Raw genomic sequence first — 22,531 nt, forward strand, 5'->3', positions numbered from 1 at the left:
ATACATTATTCTCAACAAGTGATCTACAGTCTTTGCTTGAAAAACTCACTAGGACTCACACTCCTTTGGACAGTCTGAGTTTCTGTTGTCTTGCCTTTTCTGGATTTTCACTAACTGTACTTGTGATGATATGACCTAAAGTCACCTGATCCCATTTCCTTGCTGTTTTTGCAAATTTGGGGCCTCTTCTCAAGTCCTTCTGGAATCTCTCCTGTGCTTCCTAATCATTCCAAGGTTGCTGAGTGCTAATGCAAAAATCATCTGGCATTCCATGTAAGTCCTTGAGGATATGGTTTGCTTTGCTCTGATGACTCTCACCCTGTCTAGCCCCCAAAGTAATTTTTGTTTTACCTTTCCAAGCCAAAGAGGGTGGAAGAAAATTGGGTTGAGTCTGTGCCATCTTCCTTATTCCCCCCTGTGTGGGTGGGGGGCTTGTCTCTCCTGATCTCCCATCAGAAAACTGTCCATCTTTTTGTTGACCACAGTTGTCTTTGCAAGCCTAGGATATTAGAAGCTTGACTGTACTGGAAAGTGCTCTGTGTTTATCCTCCTTTACTTGCCCTTCCTTCAGTGTTTGGCATATATCTCTCTTAAATCCAAGTGAGTTAAGTTTCCTCTGTGTCCACTTTCTTTTTGTTTGGCACCTTCCTCCTACTTTCCCTGTTTCCTTCTCAAGAATTCTTTCTTCGGAATATCATTCTAAATGCATCCCTTCTTACCTCCTTTCCCTTAAAGAATTTTGGTCAATGAGAACTTCCCACTTCTCTGTTTACTGAGTCCTTTGAAATCTCTTCTCCAGAAGTCTGGTATGGAAGACACACTAATTCTAAGGTGATAGTTCCCTACCAGGTTCCCACTTCTTCCTCATTGATGGGAATCTTAGCAAGAGGAGGCTTTCCCTTTGTGGATTTCTCTTTAGAGACTTAAAGAGAATGTGGGCAGATGTCTGTGTCATTGGGGCTTGGCTACTACTGCATCTTGCTCTATACCAGATCTGGGCTGTTTTTCAATTTTTCTATCTATCCAGAAGATCATGGCCATGCAGATTGTGTGTGTCCTTTATGTGACCTCTTCAGCTTCATGGATGCCCTCATCCTACATTGATTTCCCCTCAGCTCTATCCATATACTTATATATACTTATAAACAATGTTTCTGTCATTGCTATGCATGTGTTCCCCCTGCCCATCCCTTCCATTGGCAATCCTCCCTGTGCCCTGGCCCCATCTTCGTGTCAGATTAGGGTTGGTGTTGAGAGGGATGTCAAAGACTCAAGCCTCAGCCCCTCTCTTCCTCTACTCTTAGTCAGATTTTGGGTGAATTGGTCCTGGTACTTCCCTGTCAGGGGAGCAGAGCAAGTTGAAGGCCTCATGTTGGTCTTTGACCCTTTGCTTCTGGGCTCAGTGTGCCCAATGTTTCCAGCAGATCCTTTTTGCCTCCCAGACTTTGTTTCTTCAAATCCTGCCCATCAGTCAGGTCCTAGTGGAGTTGCACTATACCTTTTTTACTTAGATATTTCATTAATTTTGTGTGGTGTGTATGTGCTTATAGCCCATACAAAGCTATGAAGCTGGGAGATGGCCTGCTGAGTTTGGGGATAGCCTGAGAGGTGTTCCTTTTTATGGGAGCAGCAAGGTAACAGTGGCTGCAGTGCTTGGGTTTTGCAGAATTTGTCCACAGGACCTGTAGTTTCTTCATTTGCCACATGGACATAGTAATCACACCTTCCTCCCAGGGATCTGGTGATGACTAAATGAATTCATGTGTCATAAAGTTTTGGCCAACTTTGAAGTACTTATCCTTATTTGTTGGAGGGATGGCACTGGAGCTGAACCTCGTGGGGAGAGAGAGAGCAGGAGGGTTCCAGCTGCTTACTTGTCTTTCTCTGTCCCAGAGAAATTAGACAAAGGCCACTTGGTAATAAGGGGTTGAATAAAGAAGTGTGTAATAAGGGGTAGATGTCTGGAGGTGGTAGTGGGAGGTAGGTGCTTTCTTTGCTGGCAGCGCCCTTGACTCATGGGCACCCAGATGGGCAGGTAGGAAGGAGGCGAGCGAGCGAGTGAGTGACTGGAGAATAAGACTGAACGAATAGCAGACATTTAAAGGCCCGCTAAGAGAGGAGGAATTTATTGTTGGAGCACGGTGCAGAGGCTGCTCAGTTCTGAGTGATGAGTAGAACTCCAGCAGCCCTTTTCCAGGGAAGTTGTGATGTGTGCCCTGAGTACCCGAGTGGCTCTTGGTATATGCATGTTATAAATGGGCATAAAAAGGACTTCATGGTCTGTTGGAAATGATGAATGCAGAAGACTTACTTGTAAAACAATGAGCAGTGATTGATAGGGATATGAGCACCTCCTTTGAGAGAATCAAAGGTTTTCCACCCAGATTGTCTTTTCAATGGCCTTGGGGGGAGCGGGGAGGGAGTAGTGCAGAAATGCCAATGCTGAAGATTAAGGAAGACTCTAATTTTTTTTTTCCTTTTCTTTTTATTATCCAACAGGTTTGATCTGTGGATGAAATGAATCATGATTTTCAAGCTCTTGCATTAGAATCTCGGGGAATGGGAGAGGTAAATATTTACAGACACGAACATTCACAGAAGACTTTGGACTCAGTCCCTGGAAACATCAGTGAGAAATTTATTCACACGGTGAAAGTGACAGTAGTTTTTCTAAAGGGCCCCAAACCACTTCTCAGGCCACCCCCACTCTCCACCCCTCCCACCCCAGGTTTTAATTTACAGCTCCTTGTGGTTGTGGGTTTTTAATGTGGTGATTTGCATCTGGGGGAATTCACGGAGTTTGTCAGAGCGCTTGGGGTTCAGCTAGAGTGTGAAACCCCTTGGTTAGCTTAGTTTTGTGCTGAGCGCTTCAGGTCAGTTCCCCTTCCTGTTCTGCTGTTTGGCAAGCGCCTGCTTTTGAGGGCTGTGGTTTGTGGCCAGTCATGGGTCAGTCTAGTGGCCTGCAGCCTCCTGAGTTTCCCTTTCCTCCTCCTGCCCTTCACTACCACCACATCTCAGAGGAAACCTGCCCATTAAGATTTAAATGAATAGAGAATGCTAACTTTAATCATTTAGTTCTCGTAGTACCCCTATTAAATGAGTGATCATAGGTCTTCTTATTTCTATTTTATACATGAATCAGCTGAGGCCCCGGGGAGGCTCCTTGTCTTGGCCAGGTCACACAGTTAGTAAGTATCCATGAGGATTAAAAGTGGGGTCTTCGTGACTCCTTAGATTAACCCCATTTCACACTAATACTCAGTGCTCCACTGTGGAGAAATCAAGAACCATTAATTGATGACAGTAAGTGTCCCGATGGCTTCCATGTTGTTGTCTGAAGTACCTCACATAATGCTGCTGTTAGGATTGTGTCATCCTAAACTGTCTGATAAGAGCCGAGAGCTTGCTGAAGCTCATGATGTTCAGACACAGTTTCTCCCTACCAAGACCAGGCCTCCAGCCTTCTTTCCCCTTCCCTAAACCCACTACTGCAGAGTCTGCTGTATGGCCAAATCAGTTCTGGGTCCCAAGCCACGGATGTGTTCTTGCAAGGGTCCCCCAGGATAGCTTTACCACAGTCACAGCCCTGCCCCTTTGCATACAGGAAACATGCTGGCCAATGTTGGCGTCTGTGGCAGGAGAGGCAAAGGCACAGACCTGGCAACTTAGTGCTGCTGGAGACTGACTGCTGAGGCTAAGGGACCAACTAGTGACTCCCCACTGGCTCCAAGCCCATCATTTATGTGCACCAGCCCCATTCTTGTAAAGGGAGAAGAGGGAACCCCAGGATTTGGGGCTAGTCAAGAGAAGTCCTCAGCAAAGCACTGTCCACAATTTAAAGATCCCTTGAAAAGAGTCTATGGGACAGCTCTCCTTCTGAGGACAAAAGCACAGTTCTATCATAACAGGAAATGTAGTTATTGCAAAATACCATTCATTGGTAATCTCTTCCCTAGAAAAGTTAGGTTTTTGTGCAATTGGAAGGGCTGCGGCATCCTTCCGTTTGTAATTTGAACCGATGCTGGGGGTGTTGCGGCAATTGGCAAAGCTATTTAAATGACACTGAGAAACTCCTATGGCCCAAAGTCCAGTTTCATTTTTCGTCATCCGAGCCCCTGAATCCTGCCCCCTGTGACAGGTGACTCCAAAACCTGTGCAGCTTTTCTTCTCTGGGTATCTGTCTCCCACCAGCCTTTCTGTCTTTCCCCGTCTCACAGGCAGCTAGGAACCTTCAGGGAATTCCTTCTTTGCCTGTGGGGGTCTCTCACCAGCCTTCCTCTCCTCCTGCCCTCTGACAGGTGAGGTGTTTTTGTTCCACCCCAGAATTTCTTCCACTCTGTAAACTTAAGTGTTGAAGTAAGTAAGTGTCAGCATCCATGAAGTTTTTCTTTGTTATTTTCTTAAATCTCCAACTCCTGTTTTTTATGAAAAGGTCTTTTCCATAGAATGACCTGGGTCCAAACCACTGTGCAAACATGGGATTTTATTGTTCTCTTAATGTAGCGCATTCACTTTCTAGGAAGTGAGTTCAAAAGTTCAAAACATTGCATGTCTGGGATGCTGCTGATGATAATGTCCTCTCCTTCAGTGCCAGAGATAGATGATTTCAGTGAGCCTCCATTTCTCGGGACTTGGCTTTCATGTTGTTTTTTTAAATTTTCTTTTCCATTAGTGGGGTTGAATTTGCACCTCTGTCCCCAGAGTTGCTGCTATTTCAGCTTGTAATCCGTAGCTGGTTTTGTTTACATGGTCCTAAGGCAATGGGATGTAGCCTTCTGAGCAGCAACATTCTGCCCCCATTTCATTTAAACTAACCTCCAAGGACAGGGGATTGTCTTTCTTGACGTGAATTTCTATTGCAGCTAATATGGGAAGAGCTCCTACCCTCTGATCGTAGCTTAGGCAGAATTTAATTTGAAGGAGGTTAAAACACCAGTCTTACTGACTCAGTCTTTCTCCTTTTCCTTTATTATACCATTTACTAGGGCTTGGCTGTCTAGAAGGAGAAACGGAGGGAAATGTAGTCATTCTTGACTTGGTTTCCTGGCCAAGTTCCAGAATATTTTAGCAGAGGGCTTCTTTGTGAGCACTTAGAGAAGGAGCCAGTGGGAGTCCAGGAGCAGCTCCCTTGCTTCTTGGACAGGATCACGAGGCTGATGGATCAGGGCAGAACTGGAGGTGACAGTCATGTTTCAGCATAGAATTGCAGGAATTTTCTCTGTAGCTGTGAATACAGAATAGAAGCATGGCCTAAAAGCTCAAATAATTCACTGGCTCTAGAACTCAGTGGAATGATTAGCCCCTAAGGATGGAGTTTCCAGAAAGTGCTGAGCAGCCAAGGAAAACACACAGACCAGGGTATATGAGTGACCCGGGCTAATTGGATTGTTAGGGAGAGGGTTTTGATAACTTTGGAGAGAGCATGTTTTGAGTGGAGATGGATTTCAGTGGTCACTTAGACTGAGATACTCTGGACTGCGGGGTTTTTAAAAGGAAGGAATTTGTGGTTTTCCTTATTAGCTACTATATTAAGAAAAGTGAAGGGTTGTGCAGGGCTTTTCTGGGCACTTTTTTGACTTTTTAGTGTCTAAAAACTTGGAGTTTTTGGAAACTGAGATGAATCTGTTGAAGTCATCCCAGGAAGAGGCAGACATCTTCAAGGGCAACACCTGCTGCTCTGCCCCTAGTGGGACAACATCCATTTCAATATTTGACTTAGCTAAAGCATCTCTTCTAAATATCTTGGAATGTGGGATTTACTTGAAGTCACTGTGCCCAAGGGAAGGGGAATTAAGAGTTGGAGGGGCATTTTTAGTGCTTTTAAAAGACAAATTTAGGAGTATAGACTGGTAGTATTTGGAATTAGTGACTTGCATCTGAACTTCAAATCTCTGGTATCTACTAAGTTCCCTAAGCATAGCTTAGTTGTCTGATTAAGGGGAAAACTTGCAGAGTTTCAGCCTTTGGAGGGGTCAAGTCAGGGGAGAAGCTTACTTTCCTTTTTTCCCACTGAGTCTGGAGCAGTCTTCAATAAAGCCTCAGCCTTTATACTGTAACAAAGAATGTCTGTGGTTGAGTCAGAGTAGGTTGAAGGCCATTTCTGTAGGACAGGGCAGCGATAAATGTGATCACTTTAGGTTAGCAAAGTATCTCCCTTGGTTTAGTTGAATCTCAGGGTATCTCCGGCAGGAGGCCATACTAAGCACATTAGCACATTTTCCAGGCAAGACTCTGATCACACAGGTAAGATCAGGGGAGGAGTCTAGAACAAGGCTAATGGTTTCCTGTTCAGGTCTACATCTGATTCTGCTCACTACCACCGCCAAAACTGGGAAGGACACTGGGGAGAGGAGGGTAGAATGCGCGAAGTGAAAGACAGGAAATCCTTCTGAGAGAGAGAGAACTGTGTTCTTAGAATATTGGAGAGGCAGAGTGGGAGAGAAGCCCTGCATTCAGAGGCTGAGACATGGCTCCTTGTCTGGGGGAGATTGGAGAAGTCACTTTTCTTCTGGGGGTCAGAAGTGGGAGACAGTGGGTGTGGAGCATCGCATGTGGCAGGCTTTGAGGCATGGGTTAATTTTAACAAACTTTTTTTCTTTTCTTTCTTTTCTTTTTTTTTAAATAAAGAAAATAGTGAGGAATGGATCTCTAGGAGGGAAAGTGAGGATATATTGGAAAATAGGGGTCATGTGAAAAAATAGTCATAGAATTCTTTGGGGGGAAAAAATCTCAAAATTTTTAGACTATGTGCTTAAAAATGACCAGGAACCCCTCTAAGAATATGTCATTGTGATTATGAGTCAGAACTCTAGATAATTACCATTTTAGAAATTAAAATGTCTCTTATGACTACGAAACTAGCTTTGACCTTGTCTTCCTATACCCTGTCCTGTCCCCCCGGCCCCCCTTCTACCCCTTTACCCCATTTACCCCAGTATCCCTTGAATGTTTCCCATAATTTGTCCAGTTGTGGGAGGTAGCCTAGCATTCAGACGCCCACTGATATGGGGCCTCACTTAAATTCAAGCCCCTCCATAGGCTGGGGTAGCTCTGTGGCCACAGCTGAGCCAATTTCCCTCAATGTCAGGGTTCACATGCCTTTGGGAAGCAACTCCTTTTCTCTTCGCTGCATTCACTGGGGAATTTGCTGTAGCTCCTTAAGGTGAACTTCCTTGTCTGGAAAGGTAGTGCTGAGCAGAAGTGGATTGTGGGGAGGGCTTCATGCATCTGAGGAAAGGACATCCCATTGTTCCATAAAAGCCTGGAGGGCTCCTGTTTTTGTGTCCTCAGTCCTGATAGACAATTGACTGATAGGTAGTCATGAATTTAAAGGGATTTTAAAAAATCAATAAAACTAGAAATTTTTCCCTTTTTATAAACAACTTGTCCCTGTCTCCTTCCCCTTCTCCCAGTGATATTTTCACCCCAGCTCCCTTTTGGGGCTTTTAGTGTAGAATGCTCGGACTTGCCTGTTCTCTCCTCTTTGTATTTTGGCACTGATGTCGTCCCGTAGTAGGACAGCCGTCTGTGAGAGCTCACATACTTCTTTTGTCCTAGGCCCACATGGGAAGATTTGGGGGGGATTTTCTCCACTTAGGCAATTCAGAAATAGGTTCTGGCATCGATAGGTCCCAGGGAAGCGCCCAGATCCAGGGCCTCCCAGTCCTATTGGAACCCAGGTCTTCAGACCCCTAAGTCTGGCCCTCTTAGCTCATTGCATCCATCACCTCTTCCTTTTTTTTGCCTAACTGTTAAACTCCATAATGTCCTCGTGCCCTGATGTGTTTGGCTGCTCTCTTGTGGTCTGTGTGTGTCGCTTCCCATTCCTGGTACCTTACACGGTGATGCTGTGAACACATTTGTGCAAATTCATGTTTAAGCGCTTCTTGGTTTGAGTTTAAGCCCTAAATGTGGAATCTCCATGTCCGAGGATAAGCAGTTTTATGCATCTGTTTTGAGTAAGTCAAATGAGTGGACGGGCTGCACCCCTCCCAGATTTTCTTAGAGTAGCTTTAAGTCTTAAATGTATTAAATGCTTTCTCTTTGACTTTATGATGAATCTTGGTGTTTATAGCAAAGCCTAAACATTATTATTTTCTTCTTTCCAAATTAGCTTTTGCCTACCAAAAAATTTTGGGAACCTGATGATTCCACAAAAGATGGACAAAAAAGCGTCTTTCTTGGGGACGATGAATGGAGAGAGACTGCTTGGGGTACTCCTCGTAAGTGACGACTTTCTGTGAATCAATCATTGCTCGACTAATTCTCATTTCTCTGTGTTGCTCACCAAAGAGATGATATTGACATGCTTGCTGTTTAGGATTTAATGTTTTAAATCAAGTTCTAGAGCACACACCTACCTGCCTCTTTCCAAATCCCTAGCTAGCAGCCCCCTGTGGCTTCAAAGTGTTGTTAAACTAAGAGTTTCTTTGAGGAAAGTGTTAGTGTTACTAGCAGATGAACCCTAACTTTGTCACTAAGGACCTGATCATACAGGAGGGATGTGGTGACCCCTTCTTATTGAAAGCCAGGCCAAACCTAGGGAGAGGGAGGGGAAGCGAGTCAGGGTGGGCACTACTCTGTGTGCACGAGAGAGAGTGCTGCAAGAAAAAGGAATTGATCAGTTTGGATTCTAACTCCTGGGAGTTAAGAGAATGGAGTAAGCCTGGAGCTAGCTGGCATCTTGCCTCTGACCCAGCAGCTCTCAGGTCCCTGTGTACCCTCAATGTTTTCTCACCTGGATTCTCCCTTCGGTCTTTTCCCTTATAGGTCACTCTTCTCTGGGCTCTTATTATTCAAGTCTAAAATTATTCATAATCTTTAGAATCTTTAAGCACTGAATAATTTCGGAAATCAAGATTTTTGCTTGAATGAATGGATCAGTTCAGAGCCAGATGATCCCCTTTGTTTGTAGTTCATGTCAGTAAGCTTATGTGTGTGCTTTTAAGAGTGACATCATTAGGGTCAATGTGTGCATGAATGGTGAGATTTTTAAGCCAGAAAAATGTTCTTGATGTGTCTTATTTAAATGAATTTAGGATTTAGAGACATTAAAGATTTTTTAAAAAAACCTCATTATATTGCAATATAGTTTTCAAAATTTTTAATAAAGCAAAAAAAAAAGATTTCCAGAGATGATTTAAAAAAGGAATTAGAAGAATCACTGCATGACTGATGTATGCTGAAAGGAACTTGGTAGGTCAGTCAGGGAGCTTAATCTCTAGGCAGTCGAAGGAAAACAGGATCCCCTGAGATTTGATTAATGCCAGGTACTCCTGGTGTGGAAAGGCCTATATGAAGAGACAGTTCCTCTGGAACTCACAATCTTAGAAACATGCTTATTTTAGGAGACTTATCCTTTGCCACACAGGGACCATGGAGTGAGGGCAGGATGTAGAGGCAGAGCTTCCTGTGGCCAAAACCAGTGTTGTTCACTTTGTCCTATGGCTTCTCGGTCCTAGCAGTAGAGGAGCCGCCCTGTGCAGCCTTTAGTTGAAGGCTTCTAGGAAAAAATAAAGGGAAGAAAAGGAAAAAAGAACCTGCCCCTAGGGGAAAAAAAAGAAACAGGTTCTCAGGGCCAGCTTTCTTCCCTGCCATCCAGACCCAGGAGAACGCTTTGCAGATTCACTCCTCCGAAGGGGGTGAATGAAGGAAACAACGCAAATATTTCTCCTTTTCAAGTGTTGTTTGACCCCATTTGTAGTGATTCCTTCTCCAGCTCATTTTACAGATGGGAAAACTGAGGCAGACAAGGTAAAGTGACTCGCTCAGGGTTACACATCTAGGAAGTATCTGAAACTGGATTTGAATGCAGGCCTTCCTGACTTCAGGCTCGATGCTCTGTCTGCTTTCCCACCTTGTTGCCTTTCTTTGGGCACTCCTTCCAATATCCAGATCTATCCCTCAGAGCTTCTTCTACGTCCCAGACTCCATGCTCCGCTGGTGTGATTGCAGCTTTTCAGTGACCTCGCTAAACTTGGGGCTCAGCCCTAGAGACAGGAGGCCCAGTGAGACTTGACTCCTTAGGCCCCGAGTGACACAGCTGGAGAGTGTGTGGGTCTTTTTGGCTGCCAGTACACACTGCTCACATCTGTCCTGCTGGCCCCTAATGCCCCTCAGGCCTTTTTAGAAAGGCCAGAGAGCTGAATGACGGCTGTTCACTTAAGAGAGGCAGGGGATGGAGTGTGTGAGCATCAGATGGGGCTTTAGTTTCCACAGCTAGGAAAAGTAAATTGATGAAATGAAACATTAGTAAATTGAAACAAGAAATGGGAGACTGGGACCCACAAGGACATCAAAGAATGTAATCAGGGATGGAGGTTTTAGATTTGACCAGGAGGAGCCCTCTGCTCACTGTTCTCCCTCCTCCCCCCATTAGAATATGAGTAAGCTCCTTGGGGGAAGGGGCTGGTGTATGTGATGAGGGCTGGAGATTCACCTGCTATAACTTCTGAAACATTCAATTAATGGGGAGTCAGGGGAGGGACTTGCACTGCAAAATAAGAAAAAAAAAATGCTGCCTTGGCAGTTTCCAAACTGTGTTTACTAACCTAGGCACCCATTCTTGTAAAGAATGCAAAATGAAACTTTGCTGCTTCCATCAGTGAGTCAGTGGAGTTCTGGGTCAGATACTTTGTTTCTTCCAAGTGTGTTTGAAGTGGGTTTGTAAGCCAGGAAGCCCTGGGGGTGGAGACTGGCCAGGGCACTTTGCTTCTCCCTGTTCTCGGGGAATGAAAGCTAGAGATAGGGCACCATCCTATAATTGGGAGTTTCCTTATCTGGAAGGTCTTGGGTAGGAGGAAAGCCAGAGGGGAAGCCTGCCCTGAAAAGACTACCCAGAGGCCCAAGGAGCATGAGGATTGACTGAGACAAGAGCTTTGGATCTGACAAGAGATTATTGCTGAAAATGGAGACTGTGTTTGGGGTGGAATGATGAGGTTGGAAACCAGATTGTGAGAGGCTGAGGAGAGAAAGTGGAGGTAGAGGTTGAAGGCCAGTGAGATCGGAGAGGAGTGAGGGGGCAGCCTTCTGCCAGAAGGACATCTTGAACCCATTCGATGGGTCAGGCTTGGTCAGCAGTAAGGCCTTCACAGAGCAAGTAAAGCGGATCAACCTTAACTTGGAATTGAGTATCCGAATTGAGTTAGAAATGGCCTTGGCTATCCATGTTGAGCAGATTTACTGTTAGCACAGGCAGGTCACCATTAGAGCGGGGTGGAACCATAGAGGTCCCCAAGCCACTTCCTTCTAAGGGATGAAGAGTTCTGAAACTTGGCTGAGCTTGCAGTGCAACTAGGAAAGGTCTCAGGGAGAATCCAGACAAGGGTCTCTGATCCCAAATCCAGGCCTTCTGAAATTTTTCCCAACTGTGGCCTCTTTTCACCTGAGATATTTTTACTTGACCCTATCTTGAATCTGATGTTTGTGGCAATGTTGGTGCATGTTGTGTGTTTAGAATCAGGGCTGCAGTGAAATCACATGATGCAACAGGAGCGAATGCTGCCAGAAACACCATAGATTCATGGGGAGTTTGATTTGGAATTAACTTTTGGTCATTGAGTCCCAAAACCTTTTACTATTGCCAGAATTCTGTGAGCCCATCTGGGGCCTCGACTCATAGTTTAAGAATCAGGTTTTATTTAGCTGATTATTATTGGCTGAGCTTAACCACCTCATCAGCCTTCAGAACTGATTTTCACATTGATTAGATTGATTAGAGAGTGCACTGAGCCACTGCATCCTTGTGGAAACTATTTGTAAAACTTTTTTGACAGAAGTTCTTTTAATACTAAATTTTGCCTTCATTACTGTATCTGAGCACTTTCACCATCTTTACCATCTTTATCCTTTTTTTCCCTGGCACTCAGGATGCACAATGGGTGGGTAGGGTAATGAGTCTGGAGTCAGGAATTCTGGTTCGTGTCCAGCCTCAGATACTCAGTGTGTACTTGGGAAAGCCACCCAATTTTTGTTTGCCTTCTTTTTCTTAACTGGAAAATGGGCATCTTAGTAGTAGTTATCTCCTTGGGTTGTTGAAGAGCAAATGAAATAATTTTGTAATGTACTTTTGCACATGGTACTTACTTCTGAGCTAACTTACATCCACTCCAATAAGTTTTCCCCTTTTTTTCCCTTTCCCCCTTCTATAGTAGTAATAAAAGTCTTGATAAAATTAGTGATAAGTTTTACTTAAGCTAAAAATTCTCAAAAGGACTTATTTTTATCCAAGTGGCCCGTTTGTAACTCTTTCTCACAAGAAACTATTGTGTGGACCAGGTAGTTGGAATTGTTGGCCTTTGGAAGGCTTTTCATCTTGCAGGAGAGCCAGCTTTTAAGCCTCTTGCTTGGTGGTGCTGTGGTATATGCTGGGGAGGCTGCTCTTCATTGCAGGTGGTTCTTGCTATCTACTTCCCAGCAGTACAAAGGGTTTTCATCATCTGAATGACATGTAACCTCCTGGAGAGCTATAGTAAGCAGCATCTAAAATAAAACAGGGGGCGGGGGGAGGTTTCTTCCCCTTTGTTAACTCGTTAACATTTTTGTTTAATTTGGAAGTTGACGTGTTTTTCATTTTGTTCTTTCTTCCAAACAGACCATTCGATGTCCCAACCTATTATGGTACAGAGAAGACCTGGACAGGGTTTTCATGGAAACAGTGAAGTAAATGCAATTCTGTCTCCTCGATCTGAAAGTGGAGGCCTTGGCGTGAGCATGGTAGAATATGTATTAAGTTCTTCTCCTGCAGATAAATTGGATTCTCGATTTAGGAAAGGAGCTTTTGTAAGTACTTCTGTTCTTAGAAGGAAGACTCAGTCCTTTGTGTCTAATTTGATTCTGTTTCTGTTTTTTTGATATTTGGTTATCTTAAAACATTTAGGGAGAATGCCTAGTTTTTGTCCCCAATCCTCCTTATTTAAGAAATCCTAAAAATAGAGAAAAAGAGGAGCTTTGGGGAAGAATTTGGGGCTTAATTTTGACACAAATATAAGTCCCAGTAACTTCTTCAACCAATCTTCAAGATGAAATTTTAATTCCTTGTAGGGGATAGCCCTGCACTTTACAATCTGAATATGGCCCCTTTTAATTCCAAGGAAAGGAGACACTGTCTCTGTCTCTCCCTCTCTCTTTGTCTTTCTGTGTCTCTTGTCTCTCTTTTTCTGTCTCTGTGTCTTTCTGTCTTGTCTGTTTCTGTCTCTCTCCCTTTCTACCTCTCTAGTGATCACCAGTCATCGTATTTGTGGTGTTAATGCTTTCCTAGCCCCGCTATAGTTAAGGTTGCCATTTGCGCTTCCATTATAAATGATGATGGTTTTATATTCCAATTCTGGCCTTTGGTAAACAAGCGAACCACTCAATTCAACTTCAAAGTCTATTTGTTGTTTCCGTGCACTGCAGCAGCATAGATTTAGGTCACCTTATGGTGCCTTTTTTGTGTGCTATTAAATATTCAGAATCAAACAGATTCTTTCTCCTCAGGGCCCTAGAGATGCTGAAACAGATGGACCTGAGAAAGGAGATGAGAAAGGCAAGGCTTCTCCGTTTGAGGAGGACACAGACAGAGATCTTAAACAAGGAGATGAGGAGGATTCTAAAATAAAAGGCAGAGGGTTGCCAAATGGAATGGATGCCGATTGCAAAGATTTTAAGTAAGCTTTTCACTTTCTCCAGAAGACAAGCATGTCCTTACTGGTCTGTGGGGCTCATTCAGACGGTTTTCCAGGTGCTTCCCATTCTGCCTGTTGCTACTGCCTGGGAGTATGGTTTTTTTGGTTACTTGTAAGCCAGGCTAGTTGGTTTTCTTGAACTCCGTGGATCCTTAGAATAATTCATGGGAAATGCAAGTTCTTTGAAGCATTTCAAATGAACAGCACTGTCATCTTTTGTCCCACTGAGTGAGAGCTCACATTCTTTTTTCTGTATTCTCCCCAGCCAAAATGGAGGGAATGTCCCATTTCGGCCTCTCCCCTTCTCTGTCCAATGGCGCCTCTTGTCTGAGCTCCTGGCAGTGAATCCTCCCTTTTCCCTCCTCTGCCCACTCCTCCTCGCCCCTCCCTCTCCTTCCACTCTTTCCTCCCCCTCCTCTTCTTTTTCTTCCTCCCCATCTCCTTAATAGTTTGCCTTAGAAAAATGAAGGCCTTAATGTAGCTGTGACCCTACCACGACCTTGTTGAATGAATTCATGTTGGTTTTGATGGCAAGAAGACTGCAGATGATGGAGATTTGGGAGTTAGTCTGAAGAGGAATTAACGTGGCCCAGTCATCTACAGACATCCTGCATCTTTTCCGTTGAAGGCATCTCAGAACACCAAATTGTCTAAATTTTACAAATCATTTCTTCCTATTAGTTTCCTGTCTTATCTGCTCATATCAAAGCAGATAGTAAATTGTGTCTAAAAGCCTGTCCACATGTCCAGAGGAACAAGTGTTTAAATCTACTGCTTTTAGATAGCTACAACGAGTGAGATAAATAAGATGATTTAAAAATCAGTGACGTAAAGAACTCCTGCGTGCAAAACAGCCTTCAAAACTAATAAGCCTCTTTTTAAAAAAGAAATGAACTCAGTGAAATGGAAAGAATTACATTTCAAAAATGCATTTTGCATTTGCTTCCCAGCTTATGTCTAACACAAATTTCTTCCAAGACTAATTAATACTGAGTTGACTTACTATAACTCCTTAAGATCCACATATTTATAATTGAAGTGTTAAAACAACATTAACTATAGCAAGAAAAATGGCACCACTGAAAGGGGCAAACCCTCACCCCAGTAACCACAGAGAGACCAAATTCCTATTAGCATTTTTTAAAAAACAAATGTGTTTTTAAAAAAGATGTTTGAGAGTGAGTACAGATTTGATTCCCTAAGTATAAATGCTTTGCATTCAAAAGAATGTTCTAATTCTGTTCTATGTTAATAATGCTGTTATTTCTTAATGTTACTAATTATTGTGGATTCCACTTCAGTTACTAGATGACATATAACATTTTTCAAAAACAGCCAGCCATTCCTCCTAGCATCCTTGCAGTTGTAGCTCCAAAGCTTTCCTGAGAGACTTGGAAGGTTTTTTCAGGTCTGCTCATTTTGTCCTTATTTTATTTATTCATCTTGGAAATGAGTCTTGAGTACCAGCCTGAACGGATAAAATGAGAGCAAAATGTGGTTTCTTTGTTTGGATGGATTTGTAGACTTGCCCTAATGTCATTGGCAAAGAAAGAACGTGATCATCTCCTTAGTGTCTGGAGAAAAACATGAAGTAAAGATGCTTAAAAGGCCTTGTAGGTCATCCAATTTGTCGTGACGAACATCTGAACTAGAAGGTGCTCCACAGCGAGCCACCGTCATCCCTAGTCTCCCTCTTCCCTCTCAGGGACTGCTGGTTCTTGGGGGCCTGCTGGGCTCAGGCCTGGCCGCCCTTCAGCTGGCTCCCAACCACACCCAAAGATGGCCCCAGCCCTGCTCTTGTCCCTGCTCCCAAAGACCCTGTCCGTGGAGAGGAGCTCTGGTCATCCCTCACTGTGTCCTCTAACTGACCCCCTGGTGCTCTGCCACGCCATCCCCTGTTCTAACAATTTTCCTCTCCTCTGCTTGGCAACCACCTTCCTCTCTCTTGGTGTCCTGTCTCAAGGGCCCAGATCTCTGGTCCAGTTGCTCAGGCCCAGCTTCCTCTGGCCATCCTCTTGGCTTTCACTCCCACTCACGGACTGCTGAAGGAAGCTGCCCTGGTCGGCAGAGAATGGAGCATCTCCTCCATTTACCCATTTGTCCCAAACCTGCTTCTTTAGACCACTTCCCCTTCTTGGATCCCTTCACCATCTGAAGTCTCTGTTCTCTCCCCTTGTCCCCTCTCCTGTAGCAGGTTGTCCTCTCTCTTCATCTTCTTACTTGACTTGTGGCCTTGGCTCATCTGTAGGCTGCTTTGCTGCTCCTGCCAACCCTGCTTCTTTCCTCCATCCTCAGAAAAGAATCTCTTCCTGCCTTGTTTGCTCTGGTCCCCCCCTCTCTTGCCTTTTGTGACCCACCTTAAGAAGGCCGTCTCCAGATAAGTGCACCTCCTTAACTCGGGCTCTCCGCTCACTGCTGCCTGGCATTCAGCCTCCTCCAACTGGAATGGCTCGGGTGCCTCTGCAATGATATTCTCTCAGTCTCCTCCTACTCTAGCTCTAGTCCTAGCGTCCCTCCTCTTCCCTCCCCCCAATTCTCTCATCTGTTTATTCATTCCTGGCCTCCATTGTCAGTTCTTCTGTTACCTTGTTGTCCCACACAGATATCTTCATCTCACCCCTCCTCGGGGCCCATTCTTTTGACATTGCCATTCCCACACCTGAATGACTGCTGGTTTCTCCACATTCGGTGCCACTGCATGCTTGCTTCTAGCCATCCACTCTCCCTTCTCAGCTCGGCCTCTGGCCAAGAGAAACCTTTCCTGGCTTCCCCTTAATGCTAATGCCCTACTTCCCGTGATGAGCCCTTTCTTTATTCTGTCTGTACCTTGATTATAGACATGTGAAGTTTGTGAGCTTCTCAAGGGCAAGAACTGTCTTCTGCCTTAGGGTATATCTGCAGCCCGCTTCCTAGCACGTAGCAGGCACTTAGCAAATGTTCCTTTTTGGACTGACTTTGTAGAGCCCGAGTTGTGAGGGATTTGGAATCTGGCTTCCAAAAGGGCTGCTCGATGCCCCCTTCGCTCTCTATTTGGAACCCCATTCAGAACTGGAGTAACTGCTGCATAGAATACGGGTAGGAGGGAGGGTGAGAGATGGGCGGGATCTAAGTGAAAAGAGGGGTGAAAATTAAGGAATGGAGTTGCTTTTTGTTCAGTGCCCAAAGTTTTCAGCAGTAAAGTTTAGGAGTCCCTGCATTAGAAATGTTGCTTGTGTGATAAACAGGAAGTATGTCTTCAGAAAAGTCAGGGATATTCACTTGTATTTGTATCCTCCTTATCCCTGGAAATAAGAAAATGATTTTGGGGAATGGCTAAAAATTTTGGAATAAATTTATGGAGATTTTCATAGAGGCAACTTATTTTGCCCCTGGCTGTCTTGTTTTATATTAAGTGACCCAGATTTCTGGGACGTAGACACTTTAGAGGACCCACCAGGTTTTTGCTGGTTCTTCTCCTGGAGGCCACGTTCTTAGTTTGGGTGATCGAGCCTTCCATCTCTTGGTCAAGCCGTTTCATTAATGGCACAAGAAACTTATTGGCTGATTCTTGGAAGTTTTTTCTCATCATGAAAACTGCAGTTTGGTTTCCATTGTAACGTACTCTTCTCTTCTGGATGCTGATTTCTGCCAGGGAGTGGTTTTGTCCTGTTAGAGATAGTTCCGTGGTTGGCACTCCGGGCTGATTTTAAATCCAGCCCTGGATGCTTAGTCATTTCATTGTCTTTGTATGAAACGGGGATGATAGCAGCCCCTGCCTCCTGAGCTCGTTGTGACTGTCAGAATGACATTTGAAACATGTTCCTTCCATTCCCTCATGATCCCTGCCTCTCTCAGTCTCCATTTGCTCATCTGTGAGATGGGACAATAGCCTCCACTTCCCAGGGTTGGGAGAGCATCAGGTAGCTTCTGTGGCCCGGTTCATCTCTTGATCTTTGATCCCATCAGGAGCTCCCCACCCAAGAGCAGCTGACCGTGACTTGAGAGAGGGTCCATTGCCATTCTTGCCCTGAGTGGGGTTTGCAAATTGTGGGAAACCCTGAGTCCTGGCCTGAGATTCTGTGGGTACGATGTGAATGTTGAAGGCCCTTCCTCCAGTGAACGTTCTGGATGCCATGTGGTTCTTGATTCTCAGATCACTGCATGCATTGTCTAGATGCCAGGCATTTCTGGGGCCCTCTGTTCTGCTTTAGGCGATTGTTGCTGGTGGCTTTTCCACACTCTGATCGTGCCCAATTCTCTTTATTTAGTCGTACTCCGGGAAGCCGCCAAGCTTCTCCCACAGAAGTAGCTGAGCGCCTGGGCCCCAATTCAAATCCTCCTGAAGGACTGGGTCCTCTCCCTAACCCTGCAGCTAATAAGCCCCTCGTGGAAGAGTTCCCCAGCCCCGAAGCCCAGACTTTGGATGCCATGGAGCAAGTGGGCCTGGATTCCTTGCAGTTCGACTATCCTGGAAACCAGGTGCCGATGGACTCTTCAGGGGCTGCCGTCGGCCTCTTTGACTACAGCTCTCAGCCACAGCAGGTAACGGGCTTGCCGGGCGATCTGGGGTGCCGACGAGGAGGGGGGCCTTGATGAAAGCATCTCAGGGGGCCTTCTCTTTGTCTCCCAGCTCTTTCAGAGGACCGGGGCACTAACTGTCCAGCAGCTAACGGCCGCCCAGCAGCAGCAGTACGCGTTAGCTGCAGCCCAGCAGCCACACATCGGTGAGTGTGCGTGGTCGATCTCGGGGTAGGGGTGTCTGAGAGAAGACCCTGCGCCGGGCTCTTAATAAGCCGCCTCCTCCAAGGGCCTCTTCCTGGTGGTAGCTCAGGAGCAGCAGTGTCTTACACTTGGGAAGTGCCCTGAAATGCCGGCATAGCCCGGGCCAAGTTGCCCATCCCCTTCTTGATAACCTTGGAGACTGACTTTGGCTCATCTGCCCTCAGTTTCTTCACCTGTAAAATGGGGGCAATGTTAGGATCAAAATAGATGCTGTTCATAAAGCTCTTAAGCACAGTCCCTGGCATTTAGTAGGTTCTCTGTAAGTGTTAAGTGTCATCATCACCATCATTGACTGGATCCCAGACCTCTTGTGTGACTGGCCAGGTCATTCTCCTGCCACCCAGCTCTTCCCCCTGTAACCTGGGGGAGAATAACCCCCCCCCCTTCCCAGGACTGTTGCCAAGGTTAAATGATGGAGTGAAGAGCACTTGGGGGGGGATGCTGTAGTTGGTAGTATTAGACACATCAGAGTAAATTATTGAAGACCTTATCCTGTCTTAGGGCAAGGATATAAAAAGAAGCTTATTTCTAGAGGAGATAGAAGGTCTTGTGGAGCGTGACTTTGTTTCCCCAGCTGGTATACAGGCTCGGCATCTCCAAATTTGCCTTGACCTATGATTGTGCTCTTTCTTCTCTGCTCTAGCTTGGGAGCTAGCCAACCCCGCCCATCCTTGCCTTCCTGGAACCCCTCCTCCCTGCAGCATGGAGGTTGTGAGAGGGTCTCTGATAATTCCCCACTTTGAGCTTAGCCTGGAGTCTGCTGTTAGCAGCTGCAGCTTTCAAGAGTGGCAAAGAAGCAGGGAAATAGGGGTCCCCAGCAGGGACATGAGGGCTGCTTCGGGTGGGCTAAGGTGGACACAGTTCCCATGTGTCCAGACTGAGATGGTGCAAGGGCAAACATTGATCAAGGACAGGGGCTCTGTTTCATTTTGGGGGTGTAGTGTGTATTTAGGAATAGCCTACCTCCTGAGCACTGGAGCATTTCTGAAAGCAAATGTTCTTATGAATGGGCTTCTTGTTAAACATTTGGCTGGAGGATGGTGTCTAAAGTACTTTCTCCTCCTATGGATGGCTTGCCTTTTTTTCTTGCTCTTCTGAAGTTATCTTTGTATATTTTGTTTAGTCTGGACCCAGTAGAGAGAGATGGAATGAGGACTCCTCCCCCCAGTGTTTATTGTTGCTTTTAACTATTATTATCACTTCTCACTGAGTTTTGACTTTTTTTTTTCCTGCTTCCATCCCCCAATCCTATATAACCAAGTCCTGTAACGATCCAGCAAAGCCAAACAATCTGGCCACAGCTGATGTGGGGAGCTTTACTCCCACTTGTAGTCCAAGGCTTTTGGCCAAGAAGGAACTACCAGGAGTGATGGATGGGACTCTGGAGCTGAGTCAAGTCCAAAATGTTTATTGAACACCTTCCCTGTGCCAGGAACGGAGCTAAGCTTTGGAGATGGAAGGAAAGGCAAAAAGCAGCTCCTGCTTTTGAGCTCTCAGTGGGAAGGAGACCATAGGCAGACAGGAAGAGAAAAAGAGATGAGGAATGGAATTAGGGGGCAGGGGTGTTTCGCCAGAAATTAAGTCCTTAATTTTTACTGGTGCTGCATCAATTCCTGTGAGTTTGAATTTTCACGTTCCTTATTCCTTTTTGTATAAAGCTGTTACATGACATTCACATCTCAGAGGGGGAGAAAACTTCAGGTCTTTGTTCATGTCTAGTCAAACCAAGACTCAAAATGCCCCTTGCAAATGGAAAGTTCTCACCTAGTCCCTACTTGAAGAGTTCTAATGAAGGGATCCTAATCACTTCTGGAGTTTCACCTTGCCATTTGGGGGCACCTTCTATAATTAGAAGGATTTTTTTTGATCAACTGTGAATTGGTCTTTTTGCAGTTTTGAATGCTAGGTCTCAGGTCAGGAAAATTGAATTTCAAATACAGCCTCAAATACTTAATAGCTATGTGATGACTGTTCTGCCTCAGTTTCCTCATCTATAGTTAGGAATAATAACTATGTAATAACTTAGCTCCTGGGCTTGTTTTGAGGGTCAGAGAGATAATGTATCCTGAGTGCCTTATAAAACATAAAGGTATAGATAAATATTACTAAACTGAAGCTCTATATTTTATTGCATATAAAACATTATGAATAGTATCTATCTGTGTGACACCATGGAGCAAGTACATATAGCAACAGGTATTGGTCATTGGTAATACCGCCTACTGGTATGGATGGTGAATTGTACAGCAGGATGAGAGAGGATGTTCAGAGTCTGAAATGAGGCCTTTATTAGAAACCCTGGCTGTAAAAATTGTTTTTCCCAGTTTTATTCTTTGCTTTTAATCTTCCTGGTATATAATCCTCGTGATATATTGTTGTAATCACCTTGCTAGTATTTTGTTGCATTGCTGTTTATTAGGGAAATTGGCCTATAATTTTGTTTCTCTGTTTTAGGTCAAACCTAAAACACCATCAGCACCATATTTGTGGTGTTAAAGGAGTTTGGTAGGAGTTCTCCTTTGTCTGTTTTTCCAAGGAGTTAATATAGTATTATTCTTTAAATGTTTGGTAGAATTCACTTGTGAACCCATTTGGCCCAGGTCATTTTTAAAAATAGCTTTTTGTTTTTCCAAATACATGCAAAAGTAGTTTTTAGCATTCACCATTACAAAACATTATGTTCCAAATTTTATTCCCTCTCTCACCCTCCTACCCTGTCCCATAGGCAGAAGACAATCCAACATATTTTAGATATGTTTCCATATTCATCACGGTCATTTTTGCTTAAGAATTCAGTAGGGGGGGAGGATTCTAGGATGATGGTAAATTTCAAACTTTCTAGATATCCCCCACAAAAGAAAAAAATTTGTGCTTCAGGCTGAATATAGACTGGTGAAAAATCAAGACAATTGGGCAAGAACAGGAGTGCTTCAGGTACAATCCAAGATGCTCTGAAGACTCCACTAAGTGTTAATGTGTATGAAGTATAAACACTTCCAGACTAGCTCCACAGAAAAACCAAGTGGGGAGCTCTGGGGCTAGCTGGATTTGGCTAGAGCCTCTGTAGGAACCACGGAGACGGCCACCTCCTAGACTCATGGAGACTGAGGAAATCTCAGCTGATCAGGAATGCCAATCTCAGTTGTGTTATAGAGATGGGCCCTTGGCGAGAAGGGAGTGCATGTACAGGAGAGGGGAGTTCTTGGTTTAGGCTTCCAGATCAGAGGAAGAGCTGAGGTGAAGCTAGAGGTACCATCTCCCCACCCCCACAATTAGAGGTGCTTACAGGAATACTCATTTAAAAAAAAAAAAAAGAAAGAAAGAAAGAACTGGCAAAGAAGAAAGAAGCCAATCAGAGAAGCTTACTTGGAAACAGGGAAGACTGGGGTTTATCTTCAAAGGGTTGTGAAGTTTAAAAAAAAAAATCTGTTTCTACCCCAAAGAGTAATTAATGTTAAATGGCTTCAGAATTAGAAGAACTCAAAAAAGAATTTAAAAACCAAATGAGAGATACTGGGGAAAAACAAAAAAGTAACAAAAGTTATCCAAGAAAAAATAAGATTGTGGGAAAAAAAAAAGTTAACCAACTAGAATAGGAGATAGAGGCTAAAAGATGAAAATAACTCCTGAAAATTAGAATTGGACAAGGGAAAGCCAGGGAAGCTATGAGAGATCAGTAAATAACAAAACAATATAAAGAATGAAAAAATTGAATATTATGTCATATATATTCTAAGAAAAACAACAGATCTGAAGAACAAGAGAAAATATAAGAGTAATTGGACTACCTGAAAGCTGGGTCCCCTCAAAAAAACCAAAAAACCCTTGACACAATAATGCAAGAAATGATTCAAGAAAATTATCCTGATAAGCAGATAGGAATGTTGCTAATTTTCAAAACCCCCAGATGAAAGAATATTTTGCAATAAAGATAAAAACAATTCAAATGTTGGAGCTACATTAGGATTGTACAGGACTTGATCAGCAACCACAATAAAAGGCCAAAAGTCCTAGAATCAATCATATCTACCAACAATCAAAGGAACTAGGCCTATGGCCAAAAATATATCCCGCAAAATTATCCATAATACCAAATGAGGAAAAAA

General features: G+C 44.3%; 1 protein-coding gene across 10 annotated transcripts in view; it reads left to right on the forward strand.

Moving 5' to 3' along the window:
* The window catches only part of PUM2 (pumilio RNA binding family member 2), a 75,291-nt gene that overhangs the window by 17,401 nt on the left and 35,359 nt on the right, over positions 1-22,531 (forward strand). For 6 of the 10 annotated variants that reach the window (XM_074285372.1, XM_074285378.1, XM_074285379.1 and 3 more), the window contains exons 2-7: positions 2,500-2,568; positions 8,114-8,222; positions 12,593-12,780; positions 13,477-13,646; positions 17,912-18,185; positions 18,274-18,367. In XM_074285372.1, the coding sequence (XP_074141473.1) occupies positions 2,518-2,568; positions 8,114-8,222; positions 12,593-12,780; positions 13,477-13,646; positions 17,912-18,185; positions 18,274-18,367 (886 nt within the window). In that variant the 5' untranslated portion in view covers positions 2,500-2,517. Of the gene's footprint in view, positions 1-2,499; positions 2,569-3,142; positions 3,189-4,217; positions 4,299-8,113; positions 8,223-12,592; positions 12,781-13,476; positions 13,647-17,911; positions 18,186-18,273; positions 18,368-22,531 lie in introns of those variants that run through there. The other 4 variants (XM_074285376.1, XM_074285377.1, XM_074285375.1 and 1 more) reach the window with 4 other exon arrangements.

Source organism: Sminthopsis crassicaudata, chromosome 2 (assembly GCF_048593235.1).
Source record: "Sminthopsis crassicaudata isolate SCR6 chromosome 2, ASM4859323v1, whole genome shotgun sequence".
In the NCBI taxonomy this organism is placed as follows: Eukaryota; Metazoa; Chordata; class Mammalia; order Dasyuromorphia; family Dasyuridae; genus Sminthopsis; species Sminthopsis crassicaudata.